This window comes from Pleurodeles waltl, chromosome 9, assembly GCF_031143425.1.
Source record: "Pleurodeles waltl isolate 20211129_DDA chromosome 9, aPleWal1.hap1.20221129, whole genome shotgun sequence".
Classification (NCBI taxonomy): Eukaryota; Metazoa; Chordata; class Amphibia; order Caudata; family Salamandridae; genus Pleurodeles; species Pleurodeles waltl.
Genome location: NC_090448.1, coordinates 698952678 through 698973580, shown reverse-complemented (window position 1 = coordinate 698973580; position 20903 = coordinate 698952678). Strand labels below are relative to the sequence as shown.

The window sequence follows — 20903 nt, the reverse complement described above, 5'->3', positions numbered from 1 at the left end:
CTATGAGAGATTAAGAGCAGAAGATTTGGTGAAGCGTTTTCAGTGACATGCATTTTAAAGCAACCTGTAAACTTGAAGAAAAACAATGGAAGGGAAAGTATCAGTGGAGTGAAACCATGCAGAGACCTGGAAGGCATATGGTAGCTGGAATAGTGGACAAGTAAGTGTATGAAAATACTATTCTTTGGAGGAAGCAGCACTGTATGAGACCTGTGTATTTTGTAGATGAAAACAATGGGCACAGTAAACAAGTTGATAATTGTTGAATTTAGAAGGGGATTGAGATTTAAGGGTTGCATAAGCAGATTAAATAAATATCGGGAATGTGATTAGCAAAGGTAACGAAAGTGTTCACATTGACATTCAACAAAAGTATGAAGAGGCAAGGTATAGAAAATATTTTTCCCATTTAGATGTGATTCAGATGGATTGGAGTGTGTGATCCTAAGAGAAAAGAACAGAAATGTAGTCAACTTTCCATCTGTGACTAATATCAGTCTATCTATGAATTCTGTTGTTTTTTAGGAAAGGCTAATCAACCAATGACCCTTGAGGCCCTTCGCCCTCAAATGCTGCTGAAACTAACCATTGGTGGTCTCACCGTAACCCTGCTACACCAATACCTAGACTCAAGCCAGCCCAAATCCCAGGCACCAGTGCTTGGCCAGCTTACAAGCCATTTCTTCACTGAGCTGGCCTACTTCAAGGACACAGCGTTCAGCGGGCGGGACTTCCAGCACCTCCGGCAGCAGTTTGAGAAGGCCATCCCTCGCAGTCACCTCAGGTACTATACTGTAGAAGACCAAACAGCTTTGGAATTCTTGAGGGTTTCTGGTAATGGTTACAAAATGTTCTCCTAGCTACAACAATACCATATCACAATATATAGGGAAGAGATGTTTGAAACTTAGGACCGGGTTTTTGCTTATATTAAGTATGTAGTGAGAAAATGCTAGCAAGTAATTGAGTTGAATTTCTGAGGTATTTCCCTACTCATCCTTTTTCTTAATCTGCCATGGTGGATATCATAGACACCTTTGTGTCGAGGAAAGAGGTCCTATAAGGGGACACACAATGTATGTGTCATCACACAAAATATGAAGCGAGACCAGTAGTATCTTGTTTTAGTATTTACTGCCCATGTGTGAGTGTCGTATACCCTATTAGAAAGATAAAACAATCCTCACCCATAAGTTTGTGGCATGCTTCATCATTGGGCCTATTTTCATCCACAACATCATGTCAGAAGAGTCTCAATTGACAAGAAAATTATTATTATCGTTTGTAGGGATCTGGATAAGGAAAGCATTTTAAAGCATTTAGATACTATCGAAATTGATAACTCACAAAATTGTCCAGTATTTTAGTCCTAACCAATGTGCACATTTTTCTCGAACTAAAAATCATATAGTGTGAAGCATTTGTTGTTTTTTTTATATGTAAAAAAATGACACATCACTTCAAGACACAGAGAAAGTATGCAACAATAGGAACTATGGCCATGTGAAAATGTGCCACAACAAAATATCAACCATCAGAGCTTATATGCCAGATAAACAATTAAGCATCTTTTATCCACTCACAGGATCTGTAATAACTATCAACACACAAACCTTAAATACCTGTGACACAGAATAAGGCAATCAAAATAATATGAAAGTACAGTGCAGTCACACTATTTACTGGTGTTTAGAATATGGTAAGATGTCAAATATGCATATGAGAATATATAAAAACCTTCTGTGATTTCACTTTACACAGAGAGCAAGCACTAAAGTGTCTTTGCTTGTCTAGTAGCCACTGTGCCACAAAATATCAAAGTGTAGGTCACTCTGAACAGGATACACTCTTCAACTGTTATTGGGCCACATAGTTTGTGCGATTAAAGGCGATCAAGTTAGTGGGATGTAAAATGGTTGTACCTAAGGTACTAGGCCTCATTGTGCATACTATCAGATGCTAGGCCAGATAATGACTGTTACTTGGTCACATACTCCTTATTTATCAGGTACTAATCTGTATATTGCTTGCCTTCCAGTTACTGGGGCACATGGTGCATCATCAGACACTACTAGGGCTTACATGTTTATCAGTCACTATGCCACATGGTGTCTGCAAATCAGTGGGTCACATTCTGGCTTCCATGGGTCACTGGGTCATAAGATTGCTTCCCATCACTAACAGGGCTCCATAATGTTGGCAATACATTTGCGGTTCACGGGATTCCTGCCCACTAGTTACTGGGGCACTGGATGAGTTTTTTTTAAAGCCTTATTTATCAGTTTTCAACAGAGCACAAGAAGAATGAAGCTATGACACAATAAAAAAGGTCAGTGCCTTGCACCATGTACTGGTAGGGAAGATATGAAGAAGGAGGAAGAAGAAACAAAAAAACAAGGAGAGTAAAGAAAAGAACAATATTGTGTAAATCGGAGCAAAAAAGATATATAACTCAAAAAAGTAGTACATTGTAAAGGGGTCACCTAATATGAGCCTTGAGGGTAATATCTCAAATGCAATCCGAGAACACCAGTGGTCAGTCCGCTCCCCTCACTCTTCGGTATGATCAAGTGTCAGTAAATATTCCTGCAGTGGTTGCCAGATATCCTTGGGTCTGTAACTAGCTGGTTGCATAGAGGCATCTAGTTCGGAGGTGGTGTCGCAATACAACAGGTCTTTCAGCTAAGCTGACACTGTGGGAAGATTACCCCTGCCCAAATGCAACAATATTTGCCACCTAGCCAAGAGCTGCGTAATAGCAACGTAAACCCAGAGGCAGCAGTTTAACATACGCTAATAGGGCAATCGGGGGTCCGCAGTAAGTGGCTGGTTAAGCATACAAGACAGTGTTACTTGGATTTCCTCCCAATAAGAGGCAATTACCATACAAGTGAGATGCAGGAAATCAGCCTGTTCTGCTTGACATTTAGGGCAGCAGTCAGACCTAGTGTGGTTCAAGTTTGGCTAAGATCTTAGTGGTAGTATATGCCTGCTGGAGATATTTGTAATGTCAAAATTTGTGGCCATGATTACCCGAGATAAGCTTGTTCAGTGTACAGCAATAATTCCTGGACTTTGGGGGAGGGGGGAGGGGCGGGGTAGAGGTCTAGGGTGTGCTCCCAGGCGGCTTTAGCTTGCTGCGTGGCAGTGGGTCTCATTTGCAAGGAAGTGTGGTATAGTCTGGAGATAATTTTACAAGATCTGAAGAGGAAATCACCAGTGTTAAGAGGGGGGGGGGGGTGCTGGGGCTCCTCTGGATAGGTGGGCAGAGTCTCCAGGAGTGTGTGCAGTGTAGGCGATGAAATATGAAGCCATCCATGGGCGTTGAGCCACCTCCCTCTATCAGGGTGGAACTAGGTTTAAGTCTACCTTTAACAAATAAATCACCAGTGGTCTGCAGACCGTGGGTGTGAAGGGAGCATTGCACCAGGTGCTCCTGAGTATGCGGGACCCATGAATTATTAAGGCGAGGAATTTTTGGGGAATATTGTGTCCCTGCCTAGGTAACGCACTGGCCTGGCCCAGACCCATATGATAGTAGCGAGAGTCTGTATTTCCAAATGGTTCCAAGGTAAACCAGCCGGTAGGATGGTGGAAAGGGGGATATGCGGCGTTTGTGCTCTTTTGGGATTAAGGAATGGTAGCCTGGCATCTGTATGGTACCATGGATAGGCATAATGGGATTGGGCGACTTGAAAATATAGTTGGAGATCAGGGACTCCAAAGCTGCCGTGCTCATATGGGAGTTTAAGTACATTCTAACTAACACAGCGGTGATGGCTGGCCCACACAAGTTGTATCACCATGGTAAAAACATTGGCAGTTAGTGCAATAGGAATATTAAGAAACAAATGAAGAAATCATGGTAGCACCACCATTTTAATAATGGCTATATGCCCCGCCATACCCAACGGCATATTGACCCTTCAGTTAACCTGCATCTCGAGTTTGGCCACTGTTATGCTGGATCATCTCTGAACAGTCCCTGTGGATGTAAACGCCCAGGTTTGTGGTGCAATCCATACACCACTGTAGGGGGAACTCAAGATCACAGGGTATAGTGGGGTCTGTAACTGGGAGTAACTCGAATTTACTCCAGTTGATGCACAGATGGGAAAATACCTGGAAGCGCCGCACTTCACGTATGAGAGAAGATTGATTGATGGTGTGGTCACTTATTAGTAGCAAGACATCATCCTCATAGAGGGATGCCAACAATGTTCCACAGGGAAAACTGAGACCCCTCCGAAGATGCCACTCCTGCAAACGCTGAACTAAGGAGTCCATAGCGATGATAAACATTAGGGGGGGCGATGAGGCAGCCCTGTTGAGTGCCTTGAGTTAAAGGAAATGGTTCAGAGTGCACTATTTAACTACTAGTTGGCCACAGGATCTTTGTATAGAAGCATAATGAGGTGTCAGAAACAGTTAGTGATACCCAGCTTACAGCGTTGCATGAAGGAAGGACCATTTGAGAGAATCAAATGCCTTTTCCGCATCTAGTTGGGCTACCGCTGCTGGAATGGTGGAGGAAATGTGATTGAGGAACTCAAAACTATTCAAAGTTTAATAGTAGTTGAGCGATGGGGGACAAAGCCAGACTCCATAGAGGAAATGATCTAATTGATTAACAAAGAAATGTGGGTAGCCAGTACTTTAGCAAAACATTTATGGTAGTAATTTAAAAGGGACAAAGGCCGGTAGGAGGTACTGAGTTGGGAAGGCTTATTAGACTTGAGTAGCAAAGTAATCATGGCTTCACATAGCGTGGGAGGGAGAGTTCCAAGTTCAAGGGACTCAGCGTAGACCTTCCACAAACGAGGAACCAAAATAGCCTTATATGCTTTATAAAAGTCCCCTGTAAACCCATCCAGCCCAGGAGCCCTAGAGCCACTCAGGGCATCAATGACCTGTGATATTTCTTCACAAGTTATGGCTGCAGAAAGGAAGTGCTGCTGTCCAGGCTCAAGCCATTCCATTGCTACCTCAGATAGTCCGCAAGTACAGCCTAGTTGGTGCCGGTACAGGATGTGTAAAGTGACTTGTAGTACGCTGTGAAGTCTGCCATGATGGTGGCACCGTCCGTGGTGGCCTTTCGGAACGCTGCAGACTTGTCACATAGTTAGCATGAAAGGGGTTGCCAGAGAAGGTGGGCCAGAGTGTAGCTCATTCTCTCACCCTCACCATATTTGCGCACTCTAGCATATTTACCCAAGTAAGAGACCTCCCACACAGCTAGGACTCCTGTAAGACTGTCCTGTAGGACTCCTGTAAGAGTATTGATCTGGTGTGTAAGGACACAGTGGCCATAGTTGATACATTAGCCCTATCCACATCCCGTAGTTTTTCCTCAGCTTTAGCAATTTCACTTTGAATGCTCAGAAGAACCCCAGCATGTTTGGCGATGCATACGCCACATATGTAGATCTTAAAGGCCTCCCATAAAGTTGAATGCTTCTGCACAGGCCCTGCATTAATGGTAAAGTATTCAGCAATAGCATCTCGAATTTCGACTAAAAAGCCATATCATGGAGTGCGTTCACTGGGAAACGCAATTGTCTAAGCAGGGGAGTTGGACTAGTTATAGGTAGCATTGCTGGGGTGGTCAGATAGTGTGCAGGGAAGGTGTGAAATGGAAGTTAACCAGGGTAGCACGCCCTGGGAGAGGTACCAGTGGTCCGTGCAGGTCCAGATGTTATGTGGGGCTGAATAAAAAGCATAGTCCCTCTCGTGGGTGCTTGTGGTGCCAGGCGTTAGTAAGATGGAAAGTGTCAATGAGGTTTGCAAGGGCATGTAGGGAGCGTGGTTTGGCAACCACTGCTGAGTCTTGAATTGAGAGTGGGTTGGTATGTCATTTTAAGATCTTCACCTGTTACAATTCAGTCCACTTGATGTCAGCTAATCTACACAGAGAGGTCAGCAGAAAACTCAGTGGATTCAATGTTTGTTGCAATGGCATTTACAAGCAATGTAGACTGGCTGGCTAGTTTACCCGACACCAGACGATATCTCCCCTCTGCGTCCATAATACTCTTGATGGTCGTGAAGGGTACCATCTTGTGAATTAAGATACAGATCCCTCAAGAATAACAACTGTAATAAGAAAAGTAGCACTGGGAGCCTGATGTGACTGCATAGTTACACTCAATGCGTGGGGACAAGTGAGTCTCTTTGGGGAAAGCCATTTTGACCCCATCTTGACTAAGATATGTAAGGACCTGTTTTCTTTTCCTTGGATTGTTAAGACCTCTGATGTTCCACGTCATGCAGGAGAGTGTTAATACAGAGTCTCTACTTGGATATGCAAGCATAACGACAAGATATGAGAAAATGGCGTGTGTGGAAAGGGTCAAGGCCCGATGTGTCATATAATGCAGTGAGGTTGTAGCTTCAAGATACAAACAAATAACAGAACAAATATCCCATCCGCCCACTCACTCCGGCAGTGACAAAAGCCAGAGAAGTCGCAAACAACCAAAAACAATCAATAACATAACTGTAGTGGTGTACATCCCGGGGTTGACAACGCTCAGGGGAGCACTACGCTCATGGACATTAAGGGTAAGTGTAATATAGAGCCATCCGAGTAATTGGCTAAGGGGAGGAGATCAGATATAACTGGGCAGAAGGTGGTCCAGGCTGGCCGGGAGTGTTGAAATGTAGCAAGTTTCTCATGTCGGCATTAGATATAATTTCTAGACATCTTAGGGCAGTCATGGTGTGTAGCGAGGTTGAGAAATGGGCATGTTCGCAGCGGGGGAGCTGGGTGACGCAGTGCTACTGGGTGAGGTTCCACAGATTTTATGCTGTTTTCAGAACTGCACGGCGTCCACAGGAGGGTTGAAAACATAGTGTAAACCATTCATCTCTACACGCAATCACACAGGGCAGAGCATCCCATACTTGAGGCCTTGGTTTTGAAGCGTGCACTTAACATTTGCAAATTTGCGCCAGCATTCTGCACCAGTGAAGTGAAGTCTGGGAAGAGGGACACCACAGTGCCCTGATATTGTAAAGGACCCTGGTCTCAGGCAAGTCACAAAACTGTGTCATGGTTTCTAAAGTTCAGTAGCTTAATGATGATCGGGTGCTGAGGGGCCTCAGGAACGGGACGCGGACAGAGTGATCTATACGTCTGCTCGACCACAAAGGTGTCCGTGAAGGAGGTTCTGCCCAGGGTTGTACAAAGATATCCATGTGCCCAGTGCTGGTGGTCTCTGCTATCCTGACTCTGTGAATATTGTTGTGGTGGGACTGTGCTTCTAGGTTGTTCTTGGTGGCCGTGGTCTTCAGAATGCACCCAACACATTGAAGAGGTTTCACCATGTCTGCACTCTCATCCTTGGCCTCTGATATTTTTTGTTCAGCATCGTCAAGTCTGCTGGCATGTCGGTCAAGGCGTTGGAACAGGGCATTCAAGCTTGAGTCGATCGCCCTAAAACCGGTGCAGAGCTTAGTCATAATGGCGTTAGCACCATCGACTGGGGGGGTCTCATTTCCTGCAGGCTGGTCTGGGAGGTGAATGCTGACGACGTGGGGTCCTCGCAGTCGACAAGGTAAGTTGTTTTTTGTTCTTTGAATCACCACGGCCCATCCTGGCGGTGTAGATTGTGTCACTGGAGCAATAGTTGCAGTGATTCTCCCTCTAGGGGGGAACAGCAAGTGGAGTCCCAGAGCCCAACCCCCCAAAATAAGTGAGGAGGCAAGTCTAAATAGAGGTGACAGACGGAATTCAGCAATACGTAGCTTTGCTAGTTAAATAGTGACCAAGTGTAAGGAAATGGCTCCCTGTTGCAGTTACCCCCCACTTTTTGCCTTATCCTGATGGCGACTTGACTGAGAAGTGTGCTGGGACCCTTCTAACCAGGCCCCAGCACCAGTGTTCTTTCACCTAAAATGTACCATTGTTTCCACAATTGGCACACCCCTGGCACACAGATAAGTCCCTTGTAAAAGGTACTAGTGGTACTAAGGGCCCTGTGACCAGGGAAGGTCCCTAAGGGCTGCAGAATATGTTGTGCCACCCTAAGGGACCCCTCACCTAACACATGCACACTGCCATTGCATTGCAGTTTGTGTGTGTTGGTGGGGAGAAAAAGGCAAAGTCGAAATGGCATCCCCCTCAGGATGCCATGGACACCTATGCCACAGGCAGTATTTTGTAAGTCACCTCTCTAGCAGGCCTTACAGCCCTAAGGCAGGGTGCACTATACCACAGGTGAGGGCATAGCTGCATGAGCAATATGCCCCTACAGTGTCTGAGTCCATTTTAAGACATTGTAAGTACAGTTGTGGCCATATTAAGTATATGGTCTGGGAGTTTGTCAAAAACGAACTCCACAGCTCCATAATGGCTACACTGAATACTGGGAAGTTTGGTATCAAACTTCTCAGAATAATAAACCCACACTGATGCCAGTGTTGGATTTATTAATAAATGCACACAGAGGGCATCTTAGAGATGCCCCCTGTATTTTACCCAATTGTTCAGTGCAGGACTAACTGGTCTGTGCCAGCCTGCTGCTGAGAGACGAGTTTCTGACCCCATGTGGTAAGGGCCCTTGTGCTCTCTGAGGACAGAAACAAAAGCCTGCTCTGGGTGGAGGTGCTTCACACCTCCCCCCTGCAGGAACTGTAACACCTAGCAGTGAGCCTCAAAGGCTCAGGCTTCGTGTTACAATGCCCCAGGGCACTCCAGCTAGTGGAGATGCCCGCCCGCTGGACACAGCCCCCACTTTTGGCGGCAAGTCCAGGGGAGATAATGAGAAAAACAAGGAGGAGTCACCCACCAGTCAGGACAGCCCCTAAGGTGTCCTGAGCTGAGGTGACCCCCCCTGCCTTTAGAAATCCTCCATCTTGATTTTGGAGGATTCCCCCAATAGGATTAGGGATGTGCCCCCCTCCCCACAGGGAGGAGGCACAAAGAGGGTGTAGCCACCCTCAAGGACAGTAGCCATTGGCTACTGCCCTCACAGACCTAAACACACCCCTAAATTCAGTATTTAGGGGCACCCCAGAACCTAGGAAACTAGATTCCCGCAACCTGAAGACTAAGAAGGACTGCTGACCTGAAGCCCTGAAGAGAAGACTGAGACACCAACTGCTTTGGCCCCAGCCCTACCGGCCTGTCTTCCCACTTCAAGAAAAACTGCAACAGCGACGTGTCCCCCAGGGTCCAGCGACCTCTGAAGCCTCAGAGGACTACCCTGCATCTAAAAGGACCAAGAACTCCTGAGGACAGCAGCCCTGTTCCACAAAAACTACAACTTTGCAACAAAGAAGCAAATTTTAAAGACCACACGTTTCCCGCCGGAAGCGTGAGACTTTCCAATCTGCACCCGACGCCCCCGGCTCGACCTGCGGAAAACCAACACTACAGGGAGGACTCCCCGGCGACTGCTAGCCCGTGAGTAGCCAGAGTTGACCCAACCCCCCCCCCCCCCCCGAACCCCCACAGCGACGCATGCAGAGGGAATCCAGAGGCTCCCCCTGACCGCGACTGCCTGCTTCAAAGAACCCGACGCCTGGTAAACACACTGCACCCGCAAGACCTGAAGGATCCGACTTCCAGTGCAGGAGTGACCCCCAGGAGGCCCTCTCCCTAGCCCAGGTGGTGGCTACCCCAAAGAGCCCCTCCCCCTTGCCTACCTGCATCGGTGAAGAGACCTCTGGGTCTCCAATTGAAACCTATTGCGAACCCGACGCCTGTTTGCACGCTGCACCTGGCCGCCCCGGTGCTGCTGAGGGTGTACTTTCTGTGCTGACTTGTGTCCCCCGTCCCACATACCCCCCCCACCCGGTGCCCTACAAAACCTCCATGGTCTGCCCACCGAAGTCGCGGGTACTTACCTGCTGGCAGACTGGAACCAGGGCACCCCCTATTTCCATTGAAGCCTATGCGTTTTGGGCACCACTTTAACCTCCGCACCTGACCGGCCCTGAGCTGCTGGTGTGGTAACTTTGGGGTTGCCCTGAACCCCCAATGGTGGGCTACCTTGGACCCAACTTTGAACCCTGTAAGTGCTTTACTTACCTGTGAAACTAACAAATACTTACCTCCCCCAGGAACTGTTGAATTTTGCAGTGTGTCCAATTTTAAATAGCTTATTGCCATTTTTGCCAAAACTGTACATGCTATTGTGGTGATTCAAAGTTCCTAAGATACCTGAGTGAAAGTGAAATACCTTTCATTTAAAGTATTGTTTGTAAATCTTGAACCTGTGGTTCTTAAAATAAACTAAGAAAATATATGTTCGATGGCATCTGTCGCTGTAGATACACATGTTGTGCATAGCCCGCCATCTGGTGTTGGTTCGGAGTGTTACAAGTTGTTTTTCTTCGAAGAAGTCTTTCGAGTCACGGGACCGAGGGACTCCTCCTCTTTGTCTCCATTGCGCATGGGCGTCGACTCCATCTTCGATTGTTTTCTTTCCGCCATCGGGTTCGGACGTGTTCCTTTCGCTCCGGGTTTCGGAACGGAAAGTTAGCTTAAAATCGGAAAATTACGTCGGTATTGTTGCGTTCGGGATCGGATTAGTTAGCATCGACATCGAATCGATACGATAACATCTCCGTTGCCCTTCGGGGTAGTTTTCGATCCCCCGTCGGGGCCTGTTCGGCCCAACCGCATGTGACATCGACGCTGATGGAACGGACCCCGTTCCGATTCTGTTCTAAATGCCACAACAAATACCCATATACAGACCAACATTCGGTCTGTAACCTGTGCCTGTCGCCCGAGCACAGGGAAGAAACTTGTGAGGCCTGTCGTGCGTTCCGGTCCCGAAAAACGCTCCGTGACCGCCGAGCCAGAAGACTGCAAATGGCGTCCACGCCGACAGGACACCGAGAATTCGAGGAACAAGAAGAAATAGAAGCCTTCTCGATCCATGAATCGGACTCTGACGAATTCGACGACCATGAAACAGTGAGTAAGACGTCGAAGATAGCACATAAGAAAACTGACAAGGCCCAGGGGACTCCACTGCCATCAGGCCATGGCTCAACCCATAAAATCGGTGACCGACCATCGGCACCGAAGAAGGCCGAAATAGTGCCGAGATCGTCCGACTCGGGTCTAGACACAGGCACCCAGCCATCTCGGGACCGAGATAGTGCTGCCGACAAAGATCGACGCCGAGATAGCGGAGCCGAAGCTGCTCGACGCAGAGACAGCGGCACCGAGGAGGATCGACGCCGAGAGGGTTCGACTCCGAAAAAGAGAAAAGTCGCCTCGGAGCCGAAAAAGAGCGTGGACATAGTTTCGGTGCCAAAACGACCCGCAACCGAGACAACTACCGGTTCCTATTCAGAGGAACAATCACTGTCCTCTCAAATGCGAAAGCATAGATTCGAGGAGGAATTACAATCCACCGAGGTGGACCACACTCAAAAACGGATTTTTATACAGAGTGGAACAGGGAAAATAAGCACCCTTCCCCCTATTAGGAGGAAGAGGAGACTTGAATTCCAACAAGAACAAGCACCACAAACCAAACTGGTGAAGAAGGTAACTCCGCCACCCTCTCCTCCACCTGTAGCTCACATTTCACCGGCACAGACTCCGTCACATTCACTGGCTCACACCACCTTAAGCCAAGGTGACCAGGACCAAGATGCTTGGGACTTATACGACGCCCCAGTGTCGGACAACAGTCCAGAGGTGTATCCTACAAAGCCCTCACCACCAGAAGACAGCACAGCATATTCACAAGTGGTGGCTAGAGCAGCAGAGTTCCACAACGTGTCTCTACACTCGGAGCCTGTTGAGGATGACTTCCTCTTCAACACCCTCTCTTCCACACATAGCACCTATCAAAGCCTGCCTATGCTCCCAGGAATGCTAAGGCACGCAAAGGACATATTCAAAGAGCCTGTCAAGAGTAGGGCAATAACACTGAGGGTGGAAAAGAAATATAAAGCACCTCCCACCGACCCAGCTTTCATCACCTCACAACTGCCACCAGACTCGGTTGTGGTAGGGGCAGCTCGCAAGAGAGCAAACTCTCACACATCGGGCGATGCACCACCCCCAGATAAGGAGAGCCGCAAGTTCGATGCAGCCGGTAAAAGGGTCGCAGTACAGGCTGCAAACCAGTGGCGCATCGCTAACTCTCAAGCGCTCCTAGCGCGCTATGACAGAGCCCACTGGGACGAGATGCAACACCTCATTGAGCATCTACCCACAGAACTACAAAAGAGGGCGAAACAAGTGGTTGAGGAGGGCCAAAACATCTCCAATAACCAGATACGCTCCTCTATGGACGCAGCGGACACAGCAGCGAGAACAATTAACACGCCAGTAACCATACGAAGGCACGCGTGGCTACGAACATCTGGTTTTAAACCAGAGATACAGCAGGCGGTGCTCAATATGCCATTCAATGAGCAACAATTGTTCGGACCTGAAGTGGACACGGCAATTGAGAAGCTAAAAAAGGACACTGACACTGCAAAAGCCATGGGCGCGCTCTACTCCCCGCAGAGCAGAGGCACTTTCAACACCTTCCGCAAGACAACCTTTAGAGGGGGGTTTCGGGGTCAAGCCACACAAGCCAGTACCTCACATTCAGCACCGTCCACCTACCAGGGACAGTACCAAAGGGGAGGCTTTCGGGGCCAATACAGAGGAGGACAATTCCCTAGAAGCAGGGGAAAATTTCAGAGCCCCAAAACACCTACAACCAAACAGTGACTCACACGTCACTCATCCCCTCCACACAACACCAGTGGGGGGAAGAATAAGTCAGTATTACCAAGCGTGGGAGAAAATAACAACAGACACTTGGGTCTTAGCAATTATCCAACATGGCTATTGCATAGAATTTCTACAAATCCCTCCAAACATACCACCAAAATCACAGAATATATCAAAACAACATTCGGACCTCCTAGAAATAGAAGTTCAAGCATTACTGCAAAAGAACGCAATAGAACTGGTACCAGATACACAAACAAATACAGGGGTTTACTCACTGTACTTTCTAATACCAAAGAAGGACAAAACACTGAGACCAATCCTAGACCTCCGAACACTAAACACATACATCAAATCAGAACACTTTCACATGGTCACGCTACAGGAAGTCTTACCATTGCTAAAGCAACAAGATTACATGACAACCTTAGATCTCAAAGACGCGTATTTCCACATACCAATACATCCGTCGCACAGAAAATACCTAAGGTTCGTATTCAAAGGAATACATTACCAATTCAAAGTATTGCCGTTCGGTTTAACAACTGCACCAAGAGTCTTCACAAAATGCCTAGCAGTAGTGGCTGCACACATCAGAAGGCAGCAAATACACGTATTCCCGTATCTAGACGACTGGCTAATCAAGACCGACTCACTGACAAGGTGCTCACACCACACAGATCAGGTCATACAAACCCTCTACAAACTCGGTTTCACCATCAACTATGCGAAATCACACATTCTGCCGTGCAAAGTACAACAATACCTAGGAGCGACAATAGACACAACGAGGGGAATAGCCACTCCAAGTCCACAAAGGGTTCAAAATTTCCAAAAGATTATACAACGCATGTATCCAACACAAAAAATACAGGCGAAGATGATATTACAACTCCTAGGCATGATGTCATCATGCATAGCCATTGTCCCGAACGCAAGACTACACATGAGGCCCTTACAACAGCATCACAATGGTCACAAGCACAGGGTCGCCTTCTAGATCTGGTGTTAATAGACCGCCTAACATACCTCTTGCTTCTATGGTGGAACAATATAAATTTAAACAAAGGGCGGCCTTTCCAAGACCCAGTGCCACAATACGTGATAACAACAGATGCTTCCATGACCGGGTGGGGAGCACACCTCAATCAACACAGCATACAAGGACAATGGGATGTACATCAAAGAAAGCTGCATATAAATCACCTCGAACTACTAGCAGTTTTCCTAGCATTAAAAGCATTTCAACCAATCATAACTCACAAATACATTCTTGTCAAGACGGACAACATGACAACAATGTATTATCTAAACAAACAGGGGGGGGGACACACTCGACACAGCTGTGCCTTCTGGCACAAAAAATATGGCAGTGGGCAATTCACAACCACATTCGCCTAATAGCACAGTTTATTCCAGGGATCCAGAATCAACTTGCAGACAATCTCTGTCGAGATCACCAACAGGTCCACGAATGGGAAATTCACCCCCAAATTCTAAACACTTACTTCAAACGTTGGGGAACACCTCAAATAGACTTATTTGCAACAAAGGAGAACGCAAAATGCCAAAACTTCGCATCCAGATACCCACACAGGCAGTCTCAAGGCAATGCCCTATGGATGAACTGGTCAGGGATATGTGCGTACGCTTTTCCCCCTCTCCCTCTCCTTCCATATCTAGTAAAGAAATTGAGTCAAAACAAACTCAAACTCATACTGATAGCACCAACATGGGCAAGGCAATCATGGTACACAACACTGCTAGACCTATCAGTAGTACCCCACGTCAAGTTGCCCAACAGGCCAGATCTGTTAACACAACACAAACAACAGATCAGGCATCCAAACCCAGCATCGCTGAATCTAGCAATCTGGCTCCTGAAATCCTAGAATTCGGACACTTAAACCTCACACAAGAATGTATGGAAGTCATAAAGCAAGCTAGAAGACCATCCACTAGACACTGATATGCAAGCAAATGGAAAAGGTTTGTTTGCTACTGCCATCATAATCAAATTCAACCATTACACGCATCTCCAAAGGATGTAGTGGGTTACTTACTACACTTACAAAAATCAAACCTGGCCTTGTCTTCCATTAAAATACACCTCGCAGCAATATCTGCATACCTGCAGATTACCCATTCAACTTCACTATTTAGGATACCTGTCATTAAAGCGTTTATGGAAGGCCTCAAAAGAATTATACCACCAAGGACACCACCCGTTCCTTCATGGAACCTCAACATCGTCTTAACAAGACTCATGGGTCCACCCTTTGAACCTATGCATTCTTGCGAAATACAATTCCTAACCTGGAAAGTTGCATTTCTCATCGCCATCACATCTCTAAGAAGAGTAAGTGAAATTCAGGCGTTTACAATACAAGAACCTTTTATCCAACTACACAAAAATAAAGTAGTCCTAAGGACCAATCCTAAATTTTTGCCAAAGGTTATTTCACCGTTCCACCTAAATCAAACGGTAGAGCTACCAGTGTTCTTCCCACAGCCAGCTTCCATAGCTGAAAGGGCACTACATACATTAGACGTCAAAAGGGCACTAATGTACTACATCGACAGAACTAAAAACATCAGAAAAACTAAACAACTGTTTATTGCATTTCAAAAACCTCACGCAGGAAACCCAATATCGAAACAGGGTATAGCCAGATGGATAGTTAAGTGCATCCAAATCTGCTACCTTAAAGCAAAAAGACAACTGCCCATTACACCAAGGGCAACTCTACCAGAAAGAAAGGCGCTACCATGGCCTTCCTAGGGAATATTCCAATGCACGAAATATGTAAGGCAGCCACATGGCCTACGCCTCACACATTTACCAAGCACTACTGTGTAGACGTGCTATCCGCACAACAAGCCACAGTAGGTCAAGCCGTACTAAGAACCTTATTTCAGACTACTTCCACTCCTACAGGCTGAGCCACCGCTTTTGGGGAGATAACTGCTTACTAGTCTATGCACAACATGTGTATCTACAGCGACAGATGCCATCGAACTGAAAATGTCACTTACCCAGTGTACATCTGTTCGTGGCATCAGTCGCTGAAGATTCACATGTGCCCACCCACCTCCCCGGGAGCCTGTAGCCGTTTGGAAGTTAGCTTCAACTTTGTACATTTGTAAATATATTAAATCTTAAATAGGTACATACTTATTCACTCCATTGTATGGGCACTATTACTAACCAACAACTCCTACCTCACCCTCTGCGGGGGAAAACAATCGAAGATGGAGTCGACGCCCATGCGCAATGGAGACAAAGAGGAGGAGTCCCTCGGTCCCGTGACTCGAAAGACTTCTTCGAAGAAAAACAACTTGTAACACTCCGACCCAACACCAGATGGCGGGCTATGCACAACATGTGAATCTTCAGCGACTGATGCCACGAACAGATGTACACTGGGTAAATGACATTTTCATTTTCTATATAAAAACCTATTGGCCTGGAATTGTCTTTGAGTGTGTGTTCCTCATTTATTGCCTGTGTGTGTACAACAAATGCTTAACACTACCCTCTGATAAGCCTACTGCTTGACCACACTACCACAAAATAGAGATAAAATAGTGGCAAAAAGAGATAATTCTAATGCTCTAATCGGAACCCTTGGACTCTGTGCACACTATTTCTTACTTTGAAATAGTATATACAGAGCCAACTTCCTACACCAAGCATGAGAGCTCCAGACCACAAGACTCAAGTGTAAAGAAATGGCTCCCTGTTGCAGTTACCCCCCACTTTTTGCCTGATACTGATGCTGACTTGACTGAGAAGTGTGCTGGGACCCTGCTAACCAGGCCCCAGCACCAGTGTTCTTTCACCTAAAATGTACCATTGTTTCCACAATTGGCACAACCCTGGCACCTAGGTAAGTCCCTTGTAACTGGTACCCCTGGTACCAAGGGCCCTGATGCCAGGGAAGGTCTCTAAGGGCTGCAGCATGTCTTATGCCACCCTAGGGAACCCTCACTCAGCACAGACACACTGCTTGCCAGCTTGTGTGTGCTGGTGGGGAGAAAATGACTAAGTCGACATGGTACTCCCCTCAGGGTGCCATGCCAACCTCCCACTGCCTGTGGCATAGGTAAGTCACCCCTCTAGTAGGCCTTACAGCCCTAAGGCAGGGTGCACTATACCACAGGTGAGGGCATATGTGCATGAGCACTATGCCCCTACAGTGTCTAAGCAAAACCTTAGACATTGTAAGTGCAGGGTAGCCATAAGAGTATATGGGGTGGGAGTCTGTCAAAAACGAACTCCACAGCTCCATAATGGCTACACTGAATACTGGGAAGTTTAGTATCAAACTTCTCAGAATAATAAACCCACACTGATGCCAGTGTTGGATTTATTAAAAAATGCAAACAGAGGACATCTTAGAGATACCCCCTGTAATTTACCCAATTGTTCAGTGCAGGACTGACTGGTCTGTGCCAGCCTGCTTCTGAGAGACGAGTTTCTGACCTCATGCGGTGAGAGTCTTTGTGCCCTCTGAGGACAGAAACAAAGCCTGCTCTGGGTGGAGGTGCTTCACACCTCCCTCCTGCAGGAACTGTAACACCTAGCAGTGAGCTTCAAAGGCTCAAGCTTCGTGTTACAATGCCCCAGGGCACTCCAGCTAGTGGAGATGCCCGCCCCCTGGACACAGCCCCCACTTTTGGCGGCAAGTCCAGGAGAAATAATGAGAATAACAAGGAGGAGTCACTGGCCAGTCAGGACAGCCCCTAAGGTGTTCTGAGCTGAGGTGACTCTGACTTTTAGAAATCCTCCATCTTGTAGAAGGAGGATTCCCCCAATAGGGATAGGAATGTGACCCCCTCCCCTTGGGAGGAGGCACAAAGAGGGTGTACCCACCCTCAGGGCTAGTAGCCATTGGCTACTAACCCCCCAGACCTAAACACGCCCTTAAATTTAGTATTTAAGGGCTTCCCTGAACCTAAGAATTTAGATTCCTGCAACTTACAAGAAGAAGAGGACTGCTGAGCTGAAAGACCTCTGCAGAGGAAGAAAAGAAGACACCAACTGCTTTGGCCCCAGACCTACCGGCCTGTCTCCTGCCTTCCAAAGAAACCTGCTCCAGCGACGCTTTCCAAAGGACCAGCGACCTCTGAATCCTCAGAGGACTGCCCTGCTTCGAGAAAAACAAGGAACTCCCGAGGACAGCGGCCCTGCTCCAAAAGACTGCAACTTTGTTTCAAAGGAGCAGATTTAAAGACCCCTGCAACTCCCCGCAAGAAGCGTGAGACTTGCAACACTGCACCCGGCGACCCCGACTCGACTGGTGGAGAACCAACACCTCAGGGAGGACCCTCCGGCGACTCCAAGACCGTGAGTAACCAAAGTTGTCCCCCCTGAGCCCCCACAGCGACGCCTGCAGAGGGAATCCCGAGGCTCCCCCTGACCGCGACTGCCTGAACTCCATTTCCCGACGGCTGGAAAAGACCCTGCACCCACAGCCCCCAGCACCTAAAGGAACGGAACTCCTGTGCAGGAGTGACCCCCAGGAGGCCCTCTCTCTTGCCTAGGTGGTGGCTACCCCGAGGAGCCCCCCCCTTGCCTGCCTGCGACGCTGAAGAGATCCCTTGATCTCTCATTAAAAACCATTGAAAACCCGACGCGTGTTTGCACACTGCACCCGGCCGCCCCCGCGCTGCTGAGGGTGTACTTTTTGTGCTGACTTGTGTCCCCCCCCGGTGCCCTACAAAACCCCCCTGGTCTGCCCTCCGAAGACGCGGGTACTTACCTGCTGGCAGACCGGAACCGGGACACCCCCTTCTCTCCATTGAAGCCTATGTGTTTTGGGCACCTCTTTGACCTCTGCACCTGACCGGCCCTGAGCTGCTGGTGTGGTAACTTTGGGGTTGCTCTGAACCCCCAACGGTGGGCTACCTTGGACCCAAACCTGAGACTTGTAAGTGATTTACTTACCTGACAAAACGAACAAAAACTTACCTCCCCCAGGAACTGTGAAAATTGCACTGTGTCCACTTTTAAAACGGCTTATTGTGTTTTATGTAAAAAGTATACATGCTAATGTAATGATTCAAAGTTCCTAAAGTACTTACCTGCAATACCTTTCATATGAGATATTACATGTAGAATTTGAACCTGTGGTTCTTAAAATAAACTAAGAAAATATATTATATATATATAACAAAACCTATTGGCTGGATTTGTCTCGGAGTGTGTGTTCCTCATTTATTGCCTGTGTGTATGTACAACAAATACTTAACACTACTCCTTTGATAAGCCTACTGCTCGACCACACTACCACAAAATAGAGCATTAGTATTATCTCTTTTTGCCACTATCTTACCTCTAAGGGGAACCCTTGGACTCTGTGCATACTATTCCTTACTTTGAAATAGTGCATACAGAGCCAACTTCCTACATCAAGCCTTAGGAAGAAGTATCTGTTGTGGTCTTTAGTGCCACCTCACTGGAGGAGCTATATCCCTCACCAGGCTTGTGCAGAAATATGGCATTCATGCCTAAAAGGCCGCAAGGAACTGCGTAGTGGAGGTGAGTAGCGCCGGTCAGGTCTTCAGGATCAAAGGAAAAGGTTTACAACTGCTTTCTGTGGCTGTTCGAAAAGTTCCACCACTAAGACAATGACCCCATCTCTTCTGCCACTCTCCAGCACCCTGGTGGGAGATGGAGGTTTATTTACAACTATTTTCCTAGCTAGCAGATCATTAAAAGAGACATTTGTGTGCAGGTTATTGTCAAGTCTGGGCACGAAATCAGATGATGTTCTTTTGCTCCTCCCATTCTTCTGACTCTGTCAAGACCCTTACATCTCAAGCTTCGGACTCAGGAGGCCATGATTCTTCTTCACATAGACCTTTCTTGAACAGCGGTTATCAACCGGGGGTCTAAGAACCCCTGGGGTTCTATAACACCTATTCAAGAAGGAAAACCTTTTTTTTTATTTGTTTTTATTATTATTATAAAAACTGCATCTTAGGTTAATAAAGTGTACACACACACACGTCCCCAGTAGGTATTTATAGTTAGGACCTAGTTTCTATGGGAAAAGTGTTTTTGTTTTGCATGCACCCAAGCCATGCACTGCTAATTTCCCCCAATCTCTCTCTTCTCTCTTTCTTCTCTCTCTCGCTTCTCTCAGACATGCAAAGCTCTGGTCTTGTCCACCTGTCTGGGTCTCTGCAGCGTAACGGCTGCAAGTCCCGCTCACAATTTTAGAGAACAGTTGTGTCCACACAACAACTATGGTTGCACTCCAGGGTGTGTTCTGAAGGATTTCTTTTGTGGCTGCACATTTCGACCTTATGGTCTTCATCTCAAAATCGCAAATAAAATGCACCATCCCCTTTAAAAACGGGGACCAACAATAGAAATAGAAAAAAAAATACATATACAATTATACCCTCTCTAACAGTTCTATAGAGAAAAGCCTTCATTTCATTTTTACAGAAAGGTAGAGAGAGACACTATTATCAGTCTAATTTTTTACACTAAGAATTCACGGCAAGCAATTAATTTACCACTCTTTTATGCATATTAGATCCGTAAGCAGTCCTCTGAGGGCCAAGTGGCCAACTTATCCCATCAATTGCAAATATGTTAATGCCAAAACCATCATATTTACATAAAATATCATCAGTAAATGTTGCATAGATCTCCTGTGGCCCGAATATATTCATTTTTAAATTAATTAATGTCTCCCTTCAGTTAACTACTTATCAGAAGAACTTTTCCAGCTAAATAACACCAACTGAATATTTAAACAAAGAACAAAGGGTTATTTACCAAGAAATAAAACAAACAAACAAAATATATTACAAACAAGTTATCCATAGGAAAACAAGGACAAGGAGGAAGAACGGTACAGATGCAGAGAGTAACAAATTTCTTGCAAAATTAACCAGTATGCAGATACCGCCTCACCCAAATTCAAACTACTGGGGTATCAGCTGACTAAAAAATCCTCAATCCCTTTTCTCTATCCCCCCACCTAATAGAGTCACAGCAATCCTGTTAATCCCAAACAAGGAAAGCATGTCAGGGTTCTGATCATGTGGCAATTGCCAATGCCTGGCTACTGGATAATTTTGATCACAATTTTTAATTGCTTGAAGAGGTTCAAGTATTATTCTTTTTTCACCAGAAAAATAGTTCTGACAACATATTGTCAACCACTTCGGACGTGACAAAACAAAT

General features: G+C 46.6%; 1 protein-coding gene across 1 annotated transcript in view; it reads left to right on the top strand.

Moving 5' to 3' along the window:
- Nucleotides 1-20903, top strand: part of ATG2A (autophagy related 2A) — a 2189461-nt gene that overhangs the window by 248165 nt on the left and 1920393 nt on the right. The window contains exon 11 of the mRNA XM_069207806.1: nt 526-784. Coding sequence (XP_069063907.1) covers nt 526-784 — 259 coding nt within the window. The remainder of the gene's footprint in view (nt 1-525; nt 785-20903) is intronic.